This window comes from Petromyzon marinus, chromosome 17 (genome assembly GCF_048934315.1).
Source record: "Petromyzon marinus isolate PM22_M1 ecotype Great Lakes invasive population chromosome 17, UKy_Petmar_22M1.pri1.0, whole genome shotgun sequence".
Classification (NCBI taxonomy): Eukaryota; Metazoa; Chordata; class Hyperoartia; order Petromyzontiformes; family Petromyzontidae; genus Petromyzon; species Petromyzon marinus.
The window spans coordinates 22962839-22982861 of record NC_133683.1 but is presented as its reverse complement, the minus strand read 5'-3'; the positions used below and the strand labels follow the sequence as shown (position 1 = coordinate 22982861).

At 43.1% G+C, this 20023-nt stretch overlaps 1 protein-coding gene across 2 annotated transcripts in view; it reads right to left on the bottom strand.

The window, feature by feature from the left end:
- The window catches only part of LOC116943138 (latent-transforming growth factor beta-binding protein 1-like), a 151130-nt gene that overhangs the window by 95510 nt on the left and 35597 nt on the right, over positions 1 to 20023 (bottom strand). For both annotated transcript variants that reach the window (XM_076067737.1, XM_032955719.2), the window contains exons 6-7: positions 16577 to 16777; positions 3749 to 4128 (exon numbers count right to left, since the gene is read on the bottom strand). In XM_076067737.1, the coding sequence (XP_075923852.1) occupies positions 3749 to 4128; positions 16577 to 16777 (581 nt within the window). The remainder of the gene's footprint in view (positions 1 to 3748; positions 4129 to 16576; positions 16778 to 20023) is intronic.

The following is a 20023-nucleotide window of genomic DNA, read 5'->3' as shown; positions in this document are numbered from 1 at the left end:
CCAGATGGCTTACAAAGAACCTCCGTCTTGGAAAAGTCAATGGCATGTGAGCCTACTGAATTAGAACAATGATCTGCTACGGCCGAGGTGTTGGTCCTACCGTGTTTAAGGTCTGCTTTATGTTCACGAATGCGGTCCGAGATATGGCGTTTGGTTTCTCCAATGTAACTACTACCACAGAGGCAACTTAGTTTGTAGACACCAGGGTATTGTATGTCCGGAATCACATCTTTTACAGACGGAACCAGATCACGGATTTTATGTAATGTGTTGAAACGGACCTGGATCTTGTGTTTATTGGTAGTAGTTACATTGGAGAAACCAAACGCCATATCTCGGACCGCATTCGTGAACATAAAGCAGACCTTAAACACGGTAGGACCAACACCTCGGCCGTAGCAGATCATTGTTCTAATTCAGTAGGCTCACATGCCATTGACTTTTCCAAGACGGAGGTTCTTTGTAAGCCATCTGGCTTCCATGAGAGATTCGTTCATGAGGCTATCCACATATACAAACACAGAGACAATTTCAACCGAGAAGATGGATTCTATCTTAGCAATCATTGGAAAGATTTGATAAATCATTTCAGTTCTTGATTGATTGTTCACGCTTACAGTGGCTTTCAGACAGCATACATAAAAACAAATTTCGTCTCCCCCCTCCTCTTTTCAAAAAATAGATGGACTAGTCCTGGCAAACAGCCAATCGTTGCGCGTGACGCAAACGTTATTTTTATATATATAAATAAATAAATATGCCGTTTTCTAAATAAATTTATGCAAACCGACACACCTGATGATGACCGTTTGAGTTATGGTCGAAACGTCGTGAGAATTTTTATTGTTTTATATATATTTTGTTATTTTGTTGTTTCTCTTCAACGTGACTTTACCGAAAAAACTAAGAATATGAATTACTGCAGTCACGAAAGCTTTAAATCAAAAGGATCCACACACTGAGACTTCAGCAGCACCGTCGACTGACTAAGAGCCATATTTATAGTTACAGCTCAGCTCAGGCTTGAGCCGCTCAGTTGCTTGCAAAGACACAAAGAGTGACTGAGCCCAGGTTTGGTTCAGGCTGAGCTCATGGAAATCCTGCGCATGGCTGGAACTATGCTAGAGACGACTTGAGTTGAGTCGGCTCATTTGAGACACAGCCACGCCTGAGCCAAGCCATTACCAAGAATAGGGGCATAGGAATGTTCCTGAAACACATACACAATGCTGACTGCATGGACGCTGGCTCGCAATGAGTGGTGCCTGCCCATGGTGATCAAAACAAGGAACGGGTATACAACAAACGACACGTTGATTCATTGATTAATATTCCGAAGGACACAACACATGCACCGGATGGCACGTGTACACGTCAATGTCTTTCTAATTGCTGTAAGTAGTGGGTTGACGTAACACCTGCAGCCACTAGAGGTGCTACCATTCAATGGAATGTTAATAGGAAAAAAAATAGATTCTTAAAATCACCCCCACTGCCACTAATATCCAGCACATTATAGTGCGTTCATATGATAGATGAATCACTAAGCACCTATTAAGAGATTGGCTAAATATCCCAATGCAGAGCCCTCCTGAAAGTCTTAGGAATCAACAAAGCTCATGTGGAAAAATAAACATCGTTATTGTTTTTACACTCCTATGTCATTTACTTTGGCTAGAGTGGAGAAATCTACCGCTCAAGAGTCTAGGAATGCAAATATGTGCGAGTTGGATGGAACCTTTAAAGCTGTTTAAATCACAATTAATTGTACAAAGAGAAAACAAATCCTGATAGCGACTTTAGTTTGAGGTTTGACTTTGCTCAAGAAAACCCAGCAAAATGTTTAAGCTTTTGAAACAGCCAAAAGTACCGGTAGATATTGATGCAAATTAACAAGCGATACTTTACAGCTGTTTGTGAAATCCATTGCTGGATATAGAGTTTTCAGCATACAATTGCCACTCGTGTTGTTTACTTAACTACACTTCAGCATGCTGGTCATTGCTGGTTAGTGAGGGAGAACCCAGGACCAGTTCACATATAAGTTACCACCAATGTTAGCCATGGCTGGGATTCATACTCAGGTCACTGGGTTCATAGCCGCAGTGTGATAGCCACTGCGTCTCCAAAACACCACGTATGCATATGTTCCGCACACAAAAAACATTATTAACATCACATTTGCACGATCCAAGTACCAGAACAAGGAAACGGTTTGCCTGGCAGGTTTCCAAATAGCATCATGGTTTGTTATGATCATCACCGTTGACTTAAACGCATTATGAATGAGTATCCACTGACAACAGTAATGTATACTGGTGATGCAGAGCACATTATGGGACCGATATTTCAAATGCAGCGCAAATCCCCGGACAGTGTCACATATGCCCAATTTATTAAAGTATCCCAAACTCTCCTGGGTGTTCGCTCATCTCTTCAAAGGTTCAATCTCCTTCTACGGATTACTGATAGAAAGGGCTCCTCTGGGTACTGCTTCCGTTAATGCCAGACGACCACGTGAAGGTCATGTTCAAACTCAAAGTAGCATCTTATGAGACAGTCGGCCACTCCAGTGGACACAGAGGAACAAATTAAAACGAAAAGTCTCCTACACCCACCTAAGCGAATGTTAAAGTTTCCTTAAGAAGTAAACACATGCCTGATTCTAATCCAAAATGTGTTGCTTTGGGATCCACCTGGCAATGATCTCGTGTAAATGCGAATGGTCCCGAGTTATGTTTTCCACAGACACAACAATATTTCCTTCGGTTGTAGCTGGCGACGTCCTGGTTATAAAAGGTCGACTCAAGGAAGTGGCCAGATACCTGAGGGGTCAGAACTCTGACCCCTCAACTCTGACCTCTCAGCTGGCACTGCTGAGATCTTGGGTTTGAATATAAGTAGCTGCCCATGAATTACCCAGGTTCTCAATTGTAGTGGTCACCAGTGGCTGCACACAATAAAATAATTACCACGTAAATTTTTGTTTTACTTTATTTGAACACACCCAAGCTCAAATACTATGGCGTTGTCATGTTATGTAAATCTATAGCCGGGTAGGTGGGAATTACACCCGCAAGTGTGTGGATAAATTATGCCACTTATATGAGTCTCAGAAGGAATATTGTAATATTTTCTTCCTTTAGTTTTTCTCTAGCATGGTTTGATGCACCACTCTGAGATGGTTACCAATGGATATGTCACCTCGCAGCAGTATGCTGATAGCATAATAAAAATAACATTTGGAAAAAGAACAAGTTTAAAAATCTAGGAAACTCACAGAGAAGCACACGATCATATCACGACGAATGCATTTGATCCCATTAGAACTCGAATATTAAGCAGGATTAAATCTGATGAGTATGTGCTTGGATGGGTGACCACCAGGGCTTTTCAGGTGTTGTAGTCATGAGGCTGTAAAGTTGGCCAGGATATCGCAATTTTGAGTGTTCACGTCTGTAGGTTTTCTCTGATTACTTTGGCTTCCTCCCGCATGGAGCCAAGCACTCATCAATAGTATCATTCACACATCGAATTCAGAACCCACCTGCTGAGCAAGAAACGTGCGACTCACTGAAGCCCTCCTGGGTCAACAACCGACATTATCAACAAGAAGCAACGTGTATCTTGAATGTTGATGCGGCAAAACAACTGCTACAACTTGCATTCGGAAAGTGCGAACCCACGACAATAACGAACGTCTCTTCCACAATAACAAAGTCCGGCCGTTCACCCCACACCCCGTCACCTGGTGGCCGCTGAACTCGCGGAAGCACCTTCCCAGCGGCGCCATAGCCGCGGGGATCCTGGGCTGCTCGTAGCCCGGCAGGTGGAACGCCTGGTTGTCCAGCTCGCCAACGCTCTTGTCCTGCACGTACTGGATGTGTGGTTGCTGCGGCGGCTCCTGGCGCAGGATGGGCTGGTGGTGCGCCACGCGGGGGAACTGCGGCGGCTGTTGCCGAGGCTGCGGCTGGGGCACGTGCTGCTCGGGGCGAGGCGCCTTGTCGGCCAGCAGCTGCTGTAGCGTGACGTCCTCGGAGAAGCGGGCCACCTGGTGAATCTGCACCGACGCCTCCGAAGGGTGCTTCACGTGCACCTTCACCAGGTCCGGATGATTGGCCAGGGAGGCTTGGACGTGAACACAGGGTGGGCCCAAACGTCAGGTTTCAAATATGAATGCATACGTAAAACATTCCCCCGTGTGAATCTACTCCTGGACGAATGCCTCCCCACACCGTTTTCAGTCATAGCAGTTCGTTTGACTATACTTCACTACTCTGATGAGTGCAGGTTGGTGAATATGGAGGAACAAAACGGGTTTACATATCACTCGCCTGATCCATAATAGAGGTTTTTGGCGTTAGATCGCGTAAATATATAAATGTGTCGATATAACCCGCCACCACCCGACACAGCCAGCTAGTAAGGGTTGTTACGTAAACAGAACGTGTGGAAATTTATAGCAGCCAAATAATCTAAACGCATGTTGATTCTAAATGTGGAGGGAAAAACTGGAGGACCCAGAGAAAAATCTGCGTGACCATGGGGAGAACATGCAAACTCCAAATATACAGGCATCAGGGTCGGGATCGGATCCACGACCTCCTGCATACCAGGCGAGGAAGTTAGCGTCTCGCCACCGCGGTGCCCCCAGCCGAATAAGTGTGTTGAACGATATCAGTTTGGGCGATGTCAATGATAATATTTACGTGCCCAAGAAAGCTTCACTGAGTCTAAAGACTCTTTTTTTCAGGAGGATCTTGTATCACAATGTTTGGCCAACTACAAGAACGAGTATTTGTCCTGTGTGACATATAGATGGCTTCAAGAATCCACTGCTGGGCAACTGACAGGCACTGAGCCACACTTTGGCATATATTTTAACTTGGATGTTCTAATGCCAAAAACAAAAGTGGAAACACCTATTCGCTTGCACGTGGATCAGGCTTGAGAACAAAATACATGGCGACTGATTAATTATACTATGTAATATGATTACCAGTTTATTTTACATAATTCAAGTACAAATTTACATTGGTATACTCTCCTTAAATAAAATTATTGAATGTCACGTGTTATTTTGTTTTTATGTTTAAAAAAGCACGTTTGCTATGCAGAATTTGATAATACACAGAACACTTTGTACTAATTTATAAATTTTGATGGTTTCTTGAGCCACCACATTTCAACATTTCAACATCTTGTCCCCAGCTGTAAGTCAGTTAACATATTTGATCGTTGTTCGAGACACCCTGAAGATGGAACCAGAAATGTGAGATTATATATGTGGGGAGACGGTGGCAAGATGTTAACTACCTCGCTTGGCATACAAGAGATTGTTGGTTCGATCCCGACCCTGACGCCTGCTGTATATTTGGAGTTTGCTTGTTCGCTCCGTGGTCACGTGGATTTTTCCTCAGGTGCTCCGGTTTTTCCCTCCACATTTAGAAACATGCATTTAGAGTATTTGGCTGCCATAAATGTCCACACGATAAGCTACTGTGTTGAGCTATCATTTGTGGCCAGGTCGCTTTTGAAAAAGAGCTACATAGCTCAGTGGTCCTTACCTGGTAAAATAAACATAGTTTTATAGTTTCTGTTATAAGGTGATAAAACATGGTCAATCAACCCTCATGACCAGTTTGGCAGTGGATTCTTAAAGGGCTATACACTATTAATTGTCTTATTTATGACAATGACAGTGGAGGTATTTAATCATTTGCGTAGACAATTCTGCGGACCTTGTAAATTGACGTATGATGGTCATTTTCAAACGGCGCTATATGAAACAAAATGTAATTTCATTAAATTTGATCATACACTGAGTTTCGATTTAAAGATTTCGTGACTGCAAGGATTCATCTTCTTTGGTTCTTTCGGTAAAGTCACGTAGAATGAGAATAAAATAATAAATTGATAAAATAAAATAACACAATAATATTCTCACGACGTTTCGGCCACAACACAAGCGGCCTTCATCAGGTGAAGGGGACGAGACTGTCTGGAGGACAGCGCTGGAGTGAGAAAGCCACGCTGAGATCACGACCTTTAAGCTGTGTGAGAAGAAACAAAGCGCCTTGACAAAGGAATTAGCATATAATTTAGCATTGAAATGGCTGAGTGATTAGCTTGTGACTGGTCACAGAAAAGGCTATGTTAAAGTTAAAGTATACACATCCGCAAAGGCACCCCTTGACAAAGGAATTAGCATAGAATTTAGCATTGAAATAGCTGAGTGATTAGCTTGTAACTGGTCACAGAAATAGCTATGTTAAAGTGAGAGCATATACATTCACCGAGGCAACTAGTACAAATCAAACAGGAGAATTTAGCATTAAAATAACTAGGCGAATTTAGCATTGAAATAACTGAGTGATTAGCTTGTGACTGGTCACAGAAATGGCTATGTTGAAGTTAAGGCCTACACATCTGAGCCAATCACAGTAACTGGGTATACAATACAATATACAATGAATACTATATAGTGAACCAATAAAAAATGAGAAATTATAAATTACCTCAATGTTATCAATAAACTCTATATTCTCCAATCAGCTAAGCTACCAACAATAAGTCGTTATATATCACAATGCTACATGGCGAAAAATGGGTGGATTCTTACCCTCAACTTTAGCAACACGGATAGCTACGGGTCCCGTTCAGACGGACGAGTTCATCCATGGTCGGAACAGAGGAGGGGGAGAGAGACAGCTGCGAGGCGCTGTTATACTCCATGTTGTAAACCATACCATTTACCGTGGTGTGAGAGGTATTAAGAGTCAATGCCAGCGAAAGAGCTGCGGTCTGAAGGTCATCGTAAAATACAATTAATTAAGAACGGAAATGGTTTAAAACATCTTTCCAATGGTTACTAAGCCAGAATCCATCTTCTCCATTGAAATTGTCTCTGTGCTTGTATATGTGAATGGCCTCATGAACGAATCTCTCAGGGTAGCCGGTTGGTTTGCAAAGAACCTCCGTCTTGGAGAAGTCAATGTCATGTGAGCCCACTGAATTATAACAGTGATCTGCCACGGCAGAGGAGTTCGTTCTACCGTGTTTCAAGTCTGCTTTATGTTCGCGGATGCGGTCCGAGATATGTCGTTTGGTTTCTCCAATGTAGCTACTACCACAGAGGCACTTTAGTTTGTAAACGCCCGGGTACTGTATGTCTGGAACAGCATCTTTACAGATGGAACTAGATCACGGATTTTATGTACTGTGTTGAATCGGACCTGGATCTTGTGTTTATTCAGGATTTTGGAGATCTTTTTAGTGACCCCTGCAATGTAGGGTAAGGTGATGGTTTTGAGTGGCTCCACAAGAGGATCCTTCTTCATGACTGGAGTGATGGCTTTGCGGATTGTGTAGTCGGAGTAACCATTAGCCCTGAGAGCCTGGTGTACGTGCTTGAGTTCACTGGTAATGTGTTCCTGGTCGGAAATGCATCGGGCTCTATGGTATAGAGTCTTGATGAGGGAGTTCTTCTGGGATGGATGGTGGTGGGAATCCGGTTTCAAGTAAGCATCTGTATGGGTAGCTTTCCTGTAGACAGTGTGGCTCATTGAACCATCATGTCTCCTTTTAATTAAGACATCCAAAAAGTTTAGTTTGCCATCTTTTTCGACCTCCATGGTAAATCTGATGGCTGGGTGTATGGAATTTATGTGGTCGCGGAATTGGTCTAGAGCAGGCTGGCCATGTGGCCAGATGACAAAGGTGTCATCCACGTACCTCTTCCATAAGGTCGGGCGTAGAGTGGCAGTCTGGATGGCGTCAGTTTCAAATTTTTCCATTAATACGTTGGCTACAACCGGAGATAGGGGGGGAGCCCATTGGGGTGCCCTCAGTTTGTTTGTAGAAAGTTCCATTCCAGGTGAAGTATGTGTTGGTTAAGCAATGTCTCACCAGGGGGGGGGGTACATCAGTGTGCAGTCCTTGATGAACCAGGTCTTCAATGATAGTGATGGTGTCAGTTACCAGGACCTTGGTGAACAAGGACACCACATCAAAACTGACAAGCAGGTCGTCTGGGGACAGGGAAATGCCTTTGATTGTCGATACCAGGTGAGTAGAATTTAGTACCGCAGAGGTGGTTTTTCCAGTGAAAGTTCGCAGTATATCAGCAAGAAAACGTGCCAGTTTATAGGTGGGGGAGTTGATAGTAGAGACGATGGGACGTAGGGGTGTATCTTCTTTGTGTATCTTTGGAAGGCCATATAATCTTGGTGGTTTGTCAGCAGAGGGTTTCAACGAGAACTGTTTGGTATCATCAATTAATGCTGTTGAATCAGAGATGATTTTGTTCGTTTTGGTAACCAGGCTGTTGGTGTCCTTGTTCACCAAAGTCCCGGTACCTGACACCATCACTATCATTGAAGACCTGGTTCATCAAGGACTGCACACTGATGTACCCCCCCTGGTGAGACATTGCTTAACCAACACATACTTCACCTTGAATGGAACTTTCTACAAACAAACTGAGGGCACCCCAATGGGCTCCCCCCTATCTCCGGTTGTAGCCAACGTATTCATGGAAAAATTTGAAACTGACACCATCCAGACTGCCACTCTACGCCCGACCTTATGGAAGAGGTACGTGGATGACACCTTTGTCATCTGGCCACATGGCCAGCCTGCTCTAGACCAATTCCGCGACCACATCAATTGCATACACCCAGCCATCAGATTTACCATGGAGGTCGAAAAAGATGGCAAACTACCCTTTTTGGATGTCTTAATTAAAAGGAGACATGATGGTTCAATGAGTCACTCTGTCTACAGGAAAGCTACCCATACAGATGGTTACTTGAAACCGGATTCCCACCACCATCCATCCCAGAAGAACTCCCTCATCAAGACTCTATACCATAGAGCCCAATGCATTTCCGACCAGGAACACATTACCAGTGAACTCAAGCACGTACACCAGGCTCTCAGGGCTAATGGTTACTCCGACTACACAATCCGCAAAGCCATTACTCCAGTCATGAAGAAGGATCCTCTTGTGGAGCCACTCAAAACCATCACCTCACCCTACATTGCAGGGGTCACGAAAAAGATCTCCAAAATCCTGAATAAACACAAGATCCAGGTCCGATTCAACACAGTACATAAAATCCGTGATCTAGTTCCATCTGTAAAAGATGCTGTTCCAGACATACAGTACCCGGGCGTTTTAAAACTAAAGTGCCTCTGTGGTAGTAGCTACATTGGAGAAACCAAACGACATATCTCGGACCGCATCCGCGAACATGAAGCAGACTTGAAACACGGTAGAACGAACTCCTCTGCCGTGGCAGATCACTGTTATAATTCAATGGGCTCACATGACATTGACTTCTCCAAGACGGAGGTTCTTTGCAAACCAACCGGCTACCCTGAGAGATTCGTTCATGAGGCCATTCACATATACAAGCGCAGAGACAATTTCAATGGAGAAGATGGATTCTGGCTTAGTAACCATTGGAAAGATGTTTTAAACCATTTCCGTTCTTAATTAATTGTATTTTACGATGACCTTCAGACCGCAGCTCTTTCGCTGGCATTGACTCTTAATACCTCTCACACCATGGTAAATGGTATGGTTTACAACATGGAGTATAACAGCGCCTCGCAGCTGTCTCTCTCCCCCTCCTCTGTTCCGACCATGGATGAACTCGTCCGTCTGAATGGGACCCGTAGCTATCCGTGTTGCTAAAGTTGAGGGTAAGAATCCACCCATTTTTCGCCATGTAGCATTGTGATATATAACGACTTATTGTTGGTAGCTTAGCTGATTGGAGAATATAGAGTTTATTGATAACATTGAGGTAATTTATAATTTATTATTTTTATTGGCTCACTATACAGTATTCATTGTATATTGTATTGTATACCCAGTTACTGTGAATAGCTCAGATGTGTAGGCCTTAACTTCAACATAGCCATTTCTGTGACCAGTCACAAGCTAATCACTCAGTTATTCCAATGCTAAATTCGCCTAGTTATTTCAATACTAAATTCTCCTGTTTGATTTGTACTAGTTGCCTCGGTGAATGTATATGCTCTCACTTTAACATAGCTATTTCTGTGACCAGTTACAAGCTAATCACTCAGCTATTTCAATGCTCAATTCTATGCTAATTCCTTTGTCAAGGAGTGCCTCTGCGGATGTGTATACTTTAACTTAGCTATTTCAATGCTAAATTCTATGCTAATTCCTTGTCAAGGGGTGCCTTTGCGGATGTGTATGCTTTAACTTTCACATAGCCTTTTCTGTGACCAGTCACAAGCTAATCACTCAGCCATTTCAATGCTAAATTATATGATAATTCCTTTGTCAAGGCGCTTTGTTTCTTCTCACACAGCTTAAAGGTCGTGATCTCAGCGTGGCTTTCTCACTCCAGCGCTGTCCTCCAGATAGTCTCGTCCCCTTCACCTGATGAAGGCCGCTTGTGTTGTGGCCGAAACGTCGTGAGAATATTATTGTGTTATTTTATTTTATCAATTTATTATTTTATTCTCATTCTACGTGACTTTACCGAAAGAACCAAAGAACATACACTGAGTGTTTATTTGGTGTCAAAATAATGTTTCTACAATCACCAATTGAATAACTTAAAGCGTTTCCATACGCGTTCACGTCTGTGTATTGCGCTAAAACACAGATTTTGGAATGTGCTAAGGCACCATACCATAATGTGAAGTGGGTCAACGCGGACATTATTTAAAAAGATCAGCTTAATGCCGAATCGGTGGGGTAGGCCATAAGTCTCCCACAAGCACTGGCATCACACTCAGAGTGTGATTAAAAGTTCCCCAGTCGTACTGCAAGGCTGCTCGATAATGTGGGAATACATGTATGGTAAAAATAAAACTACCATCCTACACTTCGTTATAACTGTGTCAAGCTATGCAAAACACAGGGGATGTTGCCACGCTGTAATTGTTAGCACGCCAGACTCGCAATCCAAAGGCCGCCGGTTCGATCTCTTGGCGCGGCAGTTGAAACGATGGTGGCAACCTTCTTAAATGCACGCCCCCTGACACCACCTCTGTACATCCATCAGAATAAATGGACATGCCACAGTTCGTCGATCGTCAGGTCGTATGTGTTGGGGTAAAGTGTGGGTCGCTCATACCTATTACAAGACGTTTTGTCAGTGTGGGACAAATACTCTCTGGCGGGACTCTCTAGAGCTCCTTCTCATGTAGGCCCCCATCCACCAGCAGTGCAGTGGCATGAGCAAGCAATTCCATTGCAGGCCACACCACTTACAATTCACTCTATCAGAGTGACTTCCTGGAAATGGATTTAAATTCTCGTGGTCAATAAAAAAAACCAGCATGTCAAATTGTCTTCCATATTTATACCGAATCTCTCAAATGTTGATTTAAAAAAATAAAAATATAATATAACTGATAGGTGCAATGGAAGGCAGAGAGATTTCCCAGAAATCTCTCCGAGCGCACGCCTGCTCTCATTTGGATCCCCGGCAATTAATTTCCAGGAACCTTTAACTGTGTTTATGAATTCAGACATTTAAGTAGTTGCTTCCAAGAAAAAAAAAAACACATCCAGCAAAGGTACCATAAAGCCAGCGTTTTGGAAAGGGCAAGGTTAATGCGGTAACTATTATCAAGCATGACAAAGTGCCGATTCCAGTTCCAAGAATAAGCAAGAACGAAACTGCTGAAATAAAACACAGCCTTGAGAGTGGTCACCGCAGCTATCAATTAAAAGAACTGCGTGATAGGTCCCATCCACCAAGGCAGCTGTCACCAAATATGATCCCTCCTAAACCAAAAAAATATATAACTGAAATGGTTTCCATATGGATCGCCGAAATAGAATCACTGGAAAATTTAGAGGTTGATTCTGGAAAAAAAAGAGAGAAACAAAATATGCTTCGGTGTAAGGATTATTTTTTTTTACGGTCAAATGTGTGACCTCTTAAGCTTCATGGCAAATTTGCACCGAGAGGGGTTTAAAAGCATAAGCTGCATCAAAGAAAAGAAAAACATAAAGCTGGCACACCAGTATACGTAGTGACCCCCACCGCCATTCCATTAGGCATCTGTGCCTAATGGAATGAGGTGCAGTTCAAAAACTGCTTCTGGGGGCTTAATCGAAGCGAGTTGTCCAGGGCTGAGCTCCGGAAAAGATTTCCCTGCTCTGACCCCACCTCCTCCCACTGTCTGGTGGGGGTGGGGGGAAAAGTCTTAGGTGGGGGGAAGAGAATATAAGTTGAGGCCCCCCAGAAAATATTCCATGAGGAATTAAGCCCTGATTATTGCAATACCAAGAGGAGTGATGCCGACTCCACAATCCACATAACTGACGTGGGTGACATTTGCTATGTTTAGACAGCACACAGAATTGGCAAACTGTAGAAATTCTTGCGGTTTTTGTCTCCTGCCATATGAGCTGTTATATGTCAAAATTGTAGATCCTATCATTACTGTTCCACTCAACACTTCAACATGCAAAAGACACCGCTTTTCAGATATAAGCACACTTCATGGATGCGTGTGTGTGTAAATGTTGCCAAAGTCCAGCTTGCAAAATAAATGTTCATCTCAGTGGATTCCTACATGAAAGTTTGAGGAATACGTTAACCTGCTACAATTTGTATTATTTGGGTCTTTCGGTAAAGTCACATAGAACATTGTTTTTACAAAAACTATTACATTTCGATCGCGACACAAGCAATCGTCAAAGCTCTAATTCAAGATTTCTGCTACAATTTGATCAGGTGTCAGTTTTTTTTTTTTATCGCGGGTATGATGTTAAATTTCATCCGGCGATGATGTCACCTAAAAAGAACCACTGTTGAAGAAGGCAAGGGGAAACCATCAGTGTCTCCATCCGCCTCCAGTTATCGCTCAGAAAGTATTGGACGGAGTTGAGGAGTGGGGAGCTGAATGGGATAGTGTAGAGGCAGCTTGAACCATAGACCTGCCGTTGGGCCAGAGAACTTAAGAAGAATACGAATAAGAGAATATGCTGGTTTTTAATTATCAGCCTATCGAGGGGGCTGGATGACCTCATAGTGTGCACACAGAGTCAGTATTATCTGCTCGCGCATGGCAACATGTTCAGGAGCTAAATGCCAATGTCGAGGTCTGCTAGCCACGAGAGAGCTTCAGGAGAGAGTTCATGTATATTCTTGGTTCTTTGGTTAATAGTGTTGAATGGCCACATTCGCACTGTCATTGATGTTCTGATGCGGTTGATGGTACACCGGTGTCCTATAGGAAAATCAAAGCCAGGAGGTGCGATGTCTGGATCTTGATGAAGATTACCAGTGAGTAGGGAAAGCGTTCCTGAGTGTCGCTGATGTCATTTGCGAGATCAGGCTGCTGTGTACCAGCCGCGGGGCCAGATTAAAGCAGGAGCCTGGGGCCCTCACAGTCTGAGGAGTGACTGAAAATACGTGGACTGCTTTATAACGGTGAAAATGCAATTCAGTAGCACCGTGATGAATGCTGATGGTGATTCGGCCATTAAAGTAATCGCATTGCGACTCGGTATAGACCCCAATTGAAATACTTTTATTGCTTTTATTTGCAATCAGCGTATGGCCCTGTTTTCTAGTGGCATAGTCCAAATGCCAAACTGGAATGTTACCCATCATTACATTGCCCTAGTGTCAATAATACAATGATCAGCTAGATTCCCCTTGCAAATAGATCAAGCATCTCCACTCACTGTTACCTGCTTAAAACGTGGATAATTACTTTTATTTTATTCAATGCACGTGCAATTCGATAAGTTACTCCAGTTTTGGAGCCCAAAAATATGATTTCTTGGTCTGCCCAAGTATTTCTGTCCAAGTATTTTTAAAAGATGTATCTATGTTTTACCATATGTAGTGAAAAATCATCTTTTGCTTGACAGGAATTTGACATGCATAAACATCAACTTGAAAAAAATATTCAAGCCACTTTTGGGATTTTGTCCAGTGATACAGCCATATTAATCACAGAATCTATAAGCGCATTTGCACACTCATAGGGAGCTCACGAGCCCATGGGGTTGAGATTCCTATACAACTCATGTTGTAGTGTGTGGTTGTTTCTTTAATTCTCTGCTGAATACTGTGTGACATTAGAGTCTGCAATTGCCATCACTCTTAGTCATGTCATCTTCAAATACCAGAGCCATCAGACAATGGTGATGGGGTGTCTGTTTCCAATGCGCAGTAAGCTGTGTGGCAGCTGCAAGTTGTATCAATTGCTTCTGGCATACAGCGGGAGAAACATGATATGCCGCACACGGCAGTGGACAGTTGGCCAGCAAGGCTAAGAGGACCACACAGACATCAAATGCAACGCGATGGCATCACAGATGGCCCAAGTATGTGCCACTTCCTTCGAGGAGAGAAAATTAGGAAAATTATAGTTTTAGAGTTTGGTTTCTCTCCTCTGGGGCTAAACACGTGGAGTGATTAAAAAAAATCTTTAAATTAAAAGCGATTAATGTAAGTTAAACAGACAGTTAGACAGCCTTTCTGTCCACATCTCAGCGCAGCAACTGAGGGCTTTCCAAACAGAAGTGTTTAAGTTTTGACAGCGGCAGCAATAGCCTTTCCCCTACACACAACATGCGTTGTGTGATTTGGACGCACACATTTACTGTTGTTGCTTCATTCCACATATTCCGTCAGGATCCTCCTGAGAGAATCGTTCAGACTCTCTGCCACATGCTCTTCACTGCAGCAACCAAGGCCACCTGTCAAAGCCTCCAGTCAACTTCCATTCAGTGGGTGATCCCACCTTCTGCGCTGATGCCCCATACTGTTTGGAACTGATCCCTGGCGCCATCCCATCTGCACTGCTGACTGTATCCCCCTGTCCGAGTGCGGCTTTAGACCTTCCTCTTCTACAGCTTGTACCGTGTCTCCACGGTGTTGTTGGGCTGTCCCGCGTATTTTTCGGCATGATGTCCGACGTTCTGCTGCAAACTCCTCTTAAAGGCCTTCGTGTTTTCCTATTCCTAGGACTGACTGTATGTAGTTTGTTTAAAAGGATTTAACCATGGGTTGATAACTTTATTTGCTTCGTAATCGTTGCACTTGCGGTACCTGCTTTTATAATTTGCTTTTGGAGCCCATATCTCCCTTGATATCATTGTAATCTCAATAGTTGTAATCTTAATAGATTCTCAAAAAATGTAAGCAAAGAGTTTGTTTCAAAGACACATTTTGGCCATATACATCTCTACAAATGTCTCCATCAGCTTCGACATTATATTCCCAAGCCCCCGGCTTTCCCATTTCACCTGTGCAGCCACCAAACCTGAAACCAATAGACCACAAAATAACAAAGACTTCTTGAAACAATCGCCAGCAGCATTTTAGACATTTACCAGAGGGCTACTCCTGAATCTATCCACTGACTCTATCACGAGCCTCGATAATAGCGCCCTGAGAACGATTATTTAAGGGCGCCTTATCAATTTAAATTATTATCATTACAGAAACACTGCTGATTAATTACCCATATTCAATAGTGTGGCAGGCCACGCAGTAGTTATATGCCAAATTCTTGTCATTAAACCCTACACGACATCATGAAATGTCTTCCCCTATGTGTATACCATCTCGAGATATAATCACCTTTAGACATTTTTTGGGATTGGATTTGTCTTGTAAAACTATTATTATTAATCATAACAATTATAATTTAGATGTATATATAGCGTCTTCATCCTTCAGACAGCATCTCAAGGTGCTGTACAAGAACAACTATTTTAAAGAAAATAATACGGAGGAAACTTTAAAGATTATAGAGACCATCCACAATGGGCTAGCACGCAATAATTATGCGTAAAATGAAATAGGGATAAAATTGGATAATATATTAAAACCTAAACACACCATCTGGGCAGATGTATCCAATCCAATCTCATAAGGGGGAACCAGCATAATTAATTGTATTATTATTTATCTTGATGGTAAAGTTGACCTTGAGGAAATAATTACAAATACAGAGGTCAGATGATGGCATTGGTACCTAGACAGAATTCAAACCCAGATAATTCGGATTGTAATCTGGTGATTCAACCATTGTGCCACCACTCCTTACACTCACAATGTTCCACAGCAACAAAGGCTGATAAAATGTGCCACTAGGCTGCTGTGACATCACCATTTCGTGCTCTTTGAGGCCATATAGAGTGGTGAATGCTTATTGGCATGGCAGGCTCACAGGACAGACCCAGATGTTGTGGGTCAACCCTAAACAAACACAAACATTCCCCCATATAGCCTTCGTAGAGTGTTGCTGCAACTGCTGTCAGTGGACACATACATAGGTCAGGACGGCACACAAGGGAGTGGTGTAGCCAGCACCACACCTGGCCATCTTTGTCTCCCCTGTGCCAATGTTTGCACGCGCCACTTGAATAGATACTCATTTAAGGCTGAGTCCACCTAGGGGAGACTCAGGGTTGAATCTGAAACCAATCGGGACTGATCTTAGCCATGAACGTGAATCAAACTCGGATTGCCTGATTCGTGGTGCAGTGCACTAACCACTGCGCCACAAGCTCCATCCCACATGACGCACGTACACATGCACACATATTTACCTTGGGAGAAATTTCCAAGAGTGGACAGCGGAAAGGTGAATGTGGAGGAGCCCTTCCACCCATTATTGCCCGCGTCAGCCACTTCAGTTGAGTTGGGGTCAGCGGGAAGGTGGCAGAACTTGCCCGTGTATCCGGGCTGGCAAAAACACTTTTCCTTGGTTATGCAGTGCCCCCCATTATGACACGGGATTGAGCATACCACTGTGTGGTAAACAAAAACAACAACAACAAAGAGAACAAAAACACACATTAGAGTGAAGCCAAATATGACAATAACGGTACACCACGGCACACACAATTGTCTCAATGTCTCAAGCGTGTACGCACACAATTTGTTTAAAGCTGCGCAATTTGTCAGAAAACGACACATTCAGACAACGTGATTTGTATTCGCTGGTGATACCTGAAACTGGCCCTTGCCTCCCTTTTGCCAAGCCGCATTGACCAGAACGGTGAAGTATGGTCAAAAACGCCCAAAACCTACGTGGCACGAGGAGGTATTCATCCATCAATGGACTGATGAAGGTTTGTACTTTATCATGATTCTTGTTATGAAATAATTAAGTGGCTTGGTGCAATAATATTGTTCAGCATTTGAAGAATATGAATTAGAATGTGTAAGTTAAACTAAAACAGGAAACCCATCATGGTGAAGGGGTTTAAAGGTTATTTTGGCAAAGAAAGTATGTGTGCATCAATCAATCAATGTCTTGTGTTGAGACTTAACAAGGGCCAAGTTAAAAATAATACTGGGCTTACAAGGCACTTCACGTAAGTCTGGATTATATGAGATAATTTCCTACAATTGCATGTTTTTTTAAGATTGTTTGTCTAAATTCCTAATGCAAACTGCTTGCAAGTCAAAGTCCATGCATTTTTGGAAGGTTTTGCTGTCAGTTGTTGGTTTACAAAGAAACAACTGAGGCCGACCCAGAGGCCAAAGATAGCACAGAGGCACATTAGTCGAGGAATGTCTTAAACAGAGGCAAATCAATGTAAACCTATCTCTTCTAAGAATGTCCTTTCATGCTGCAGACAACGTTTTGTTGTATCCCTTAAAGCACTGAGGAATCCAAATTAATAATCTCCAGGTGATGGTTTTGAATGTTCAGCTATTAACTTCATCAACATTACCATCAATATAGCTCTCAATATTTTTTTTTGCACCATCTCTTTCGATTCACGTGTTCATTTCCTTGTTAGACTAAAATATAAAATTTACTTTCACAGGCACGTAACTTTTACTGGTGTCTCTTGCTCTCAAATTATATTTTAACCTTTTTTTTTTATTCGCGTGTGTTCCGTTTTTACAACCGCGACATACCTCATTTGTTACCGGTGCAATATTCCTCGTGGACCCTGTACTCACTCTCCGCAATGTCGATGTGTCTGCCTTCATTTGGATGTTGCTGTGCTCACGGCAGCACCACGCATCTCAATTGTAAAATAGCTGGGCAACTGGCTAAACGGGACCTATTTCGTTATAACAAAAAAAATAAACTCAAACTTTCAAGTTGTACCATGTGCTGTTTGGCATGATGTCCGACGTTGCACTCCACGTGCCGGGAGGGCTCCTTAAAAAATTTAACTGAAATTCTACTTGTTCAGAAACTGAAGTCGGTTTAAAGCCGTCAGTACGTTGGGGCGAAAAGTCCACCATCATGCTGCTAAACAACACGTAGTAAGACCAGGGACTCACACTGGAGGGATATATACAGCACAACTGTGAACACCGACGCACTAATATTACCCGCAATAGTTAAATTAGCTCAAGATTTATTTTAAAACTTTAAAAACTAAAACTTTATTATTTAAGGAATGTTTATTTCATGGTTTCAATATTGGACACTTTTTTGACAGTGATATACTTGCGCAAACAAGTTAATTAACAAGGCCTTACAAAAAACACACGATCGTTATCAACCGTGATCAATCCACTGCCGGATGAAGGCCTCCCCAAGACATCGCAATCTCTCACTCTCCTGTGACGTAATAATGCACCGAGCACCTACTCAGGAATTGATTTCATCACTCGATCGCTCCCTTGGATGCTTTCCATTCATTGGCTGCAAAAATTACTTTAGACCATCAATCATAATGCCTTTGAGCTACGTGTCACGCCCAAGCCGACTTACTTTTACTCACGGTTTGAATTATGGCAAAGGCACGACATAAAACAAGTTAGATACGTATTGGGCTATGACCCATCTATCCCTCGACAGCGCTGAAGACCAACGACAGGCCCGGCTGCCTCTTTGGCAGCAATATTGCCTCCCTCCTCTCCGCCGCCGCCTCACATGGGTTCACCTTCCCGTGAAAGTGCCGCTCTAAATCATCGCTACAAGACAGCTACAAGCCCTCGCTGCGGAGGGGCTGTAGCGACGTCAGGAAACCACAGCCTTCCCCGTGTCAACAGGCGATTCATCAAGCGCGCCGTGCCTGCTCTTAGCGGCTTGCTTTGGCACAGCCGGATTGTGGGCCACTGCGGGGGCACCTCGTGGCCTGCTGGCTCCCAAGTCGCGAGTGTTTACAAGGTGCAGTGCCTGTGACCAGCGTTGTGGGGAAACGCTGCAAGCCCATCTGCGGCGAATTTAAATTTGTAAGAGGTGCAAAATGTATTCATAGGTCTCTGCAATATGCCCTTCAGAGTGAACAGTTTAAGTGTTGCACCGCAAGTTGTTCGGTTTGATGTCCGACATGTCGCTCCATATGTTGGCAGCACCTTCAGGAACTGAGTGTTCTCATGCTTAAACGATCATTGGGTGGTGTTTGTCAGCTTTGGTGGGCCTAGTTTAAGTCAGTGATGGTAATTGTGAATTGCTATGGTGGGGACCATTCTCTCCAAAAAGACCAATGATGACTTCTCAACAGGTTTATAAAATACAAATGAATGTTGAAAACATTACGATGTGAATCGGGACACTGCATTAATAATGTTTTAAGATGAAACGTGAAAAGAAAAGAGTCACTATAACCTAAAGAATCCCCATTTTTGTACAAATAACGTAACGTAATACTATATCATATACTACTGCATTCAATTGTAAAGCTAATCCCGTAAGCTGCACGTGCTATTAACATCTTGATCTCCATACATTTTTTTGACTGCCCCTCTTTGGATATGAACATTAGTCACCTCTGTCGAACGAGAGCTCTCATTTCATATTTCTGGCCACTAAGTATTGGTGGCACATCAACTCGCAGCTTGGGCGCTGAGAGAACGAAAGACTCCCAGAGAGGCGCAAAAGGTTTAAGCTTTTGTCACGGTGCCTGTCAAAATGCTCATTGCCGGTGTGTGCTCAGGCAATTAATAATAAACAAAGAACGCAGGGGCCAAAGGTTTAGTTCGTTTGAATTTAATGCTCGCCGGTTTGTTGGCATAGTAAAGTTAGCAGGCATATGCCTCAGAAAATTAGCTCCATAATTCTCAGAGGGCACCGAGTTATA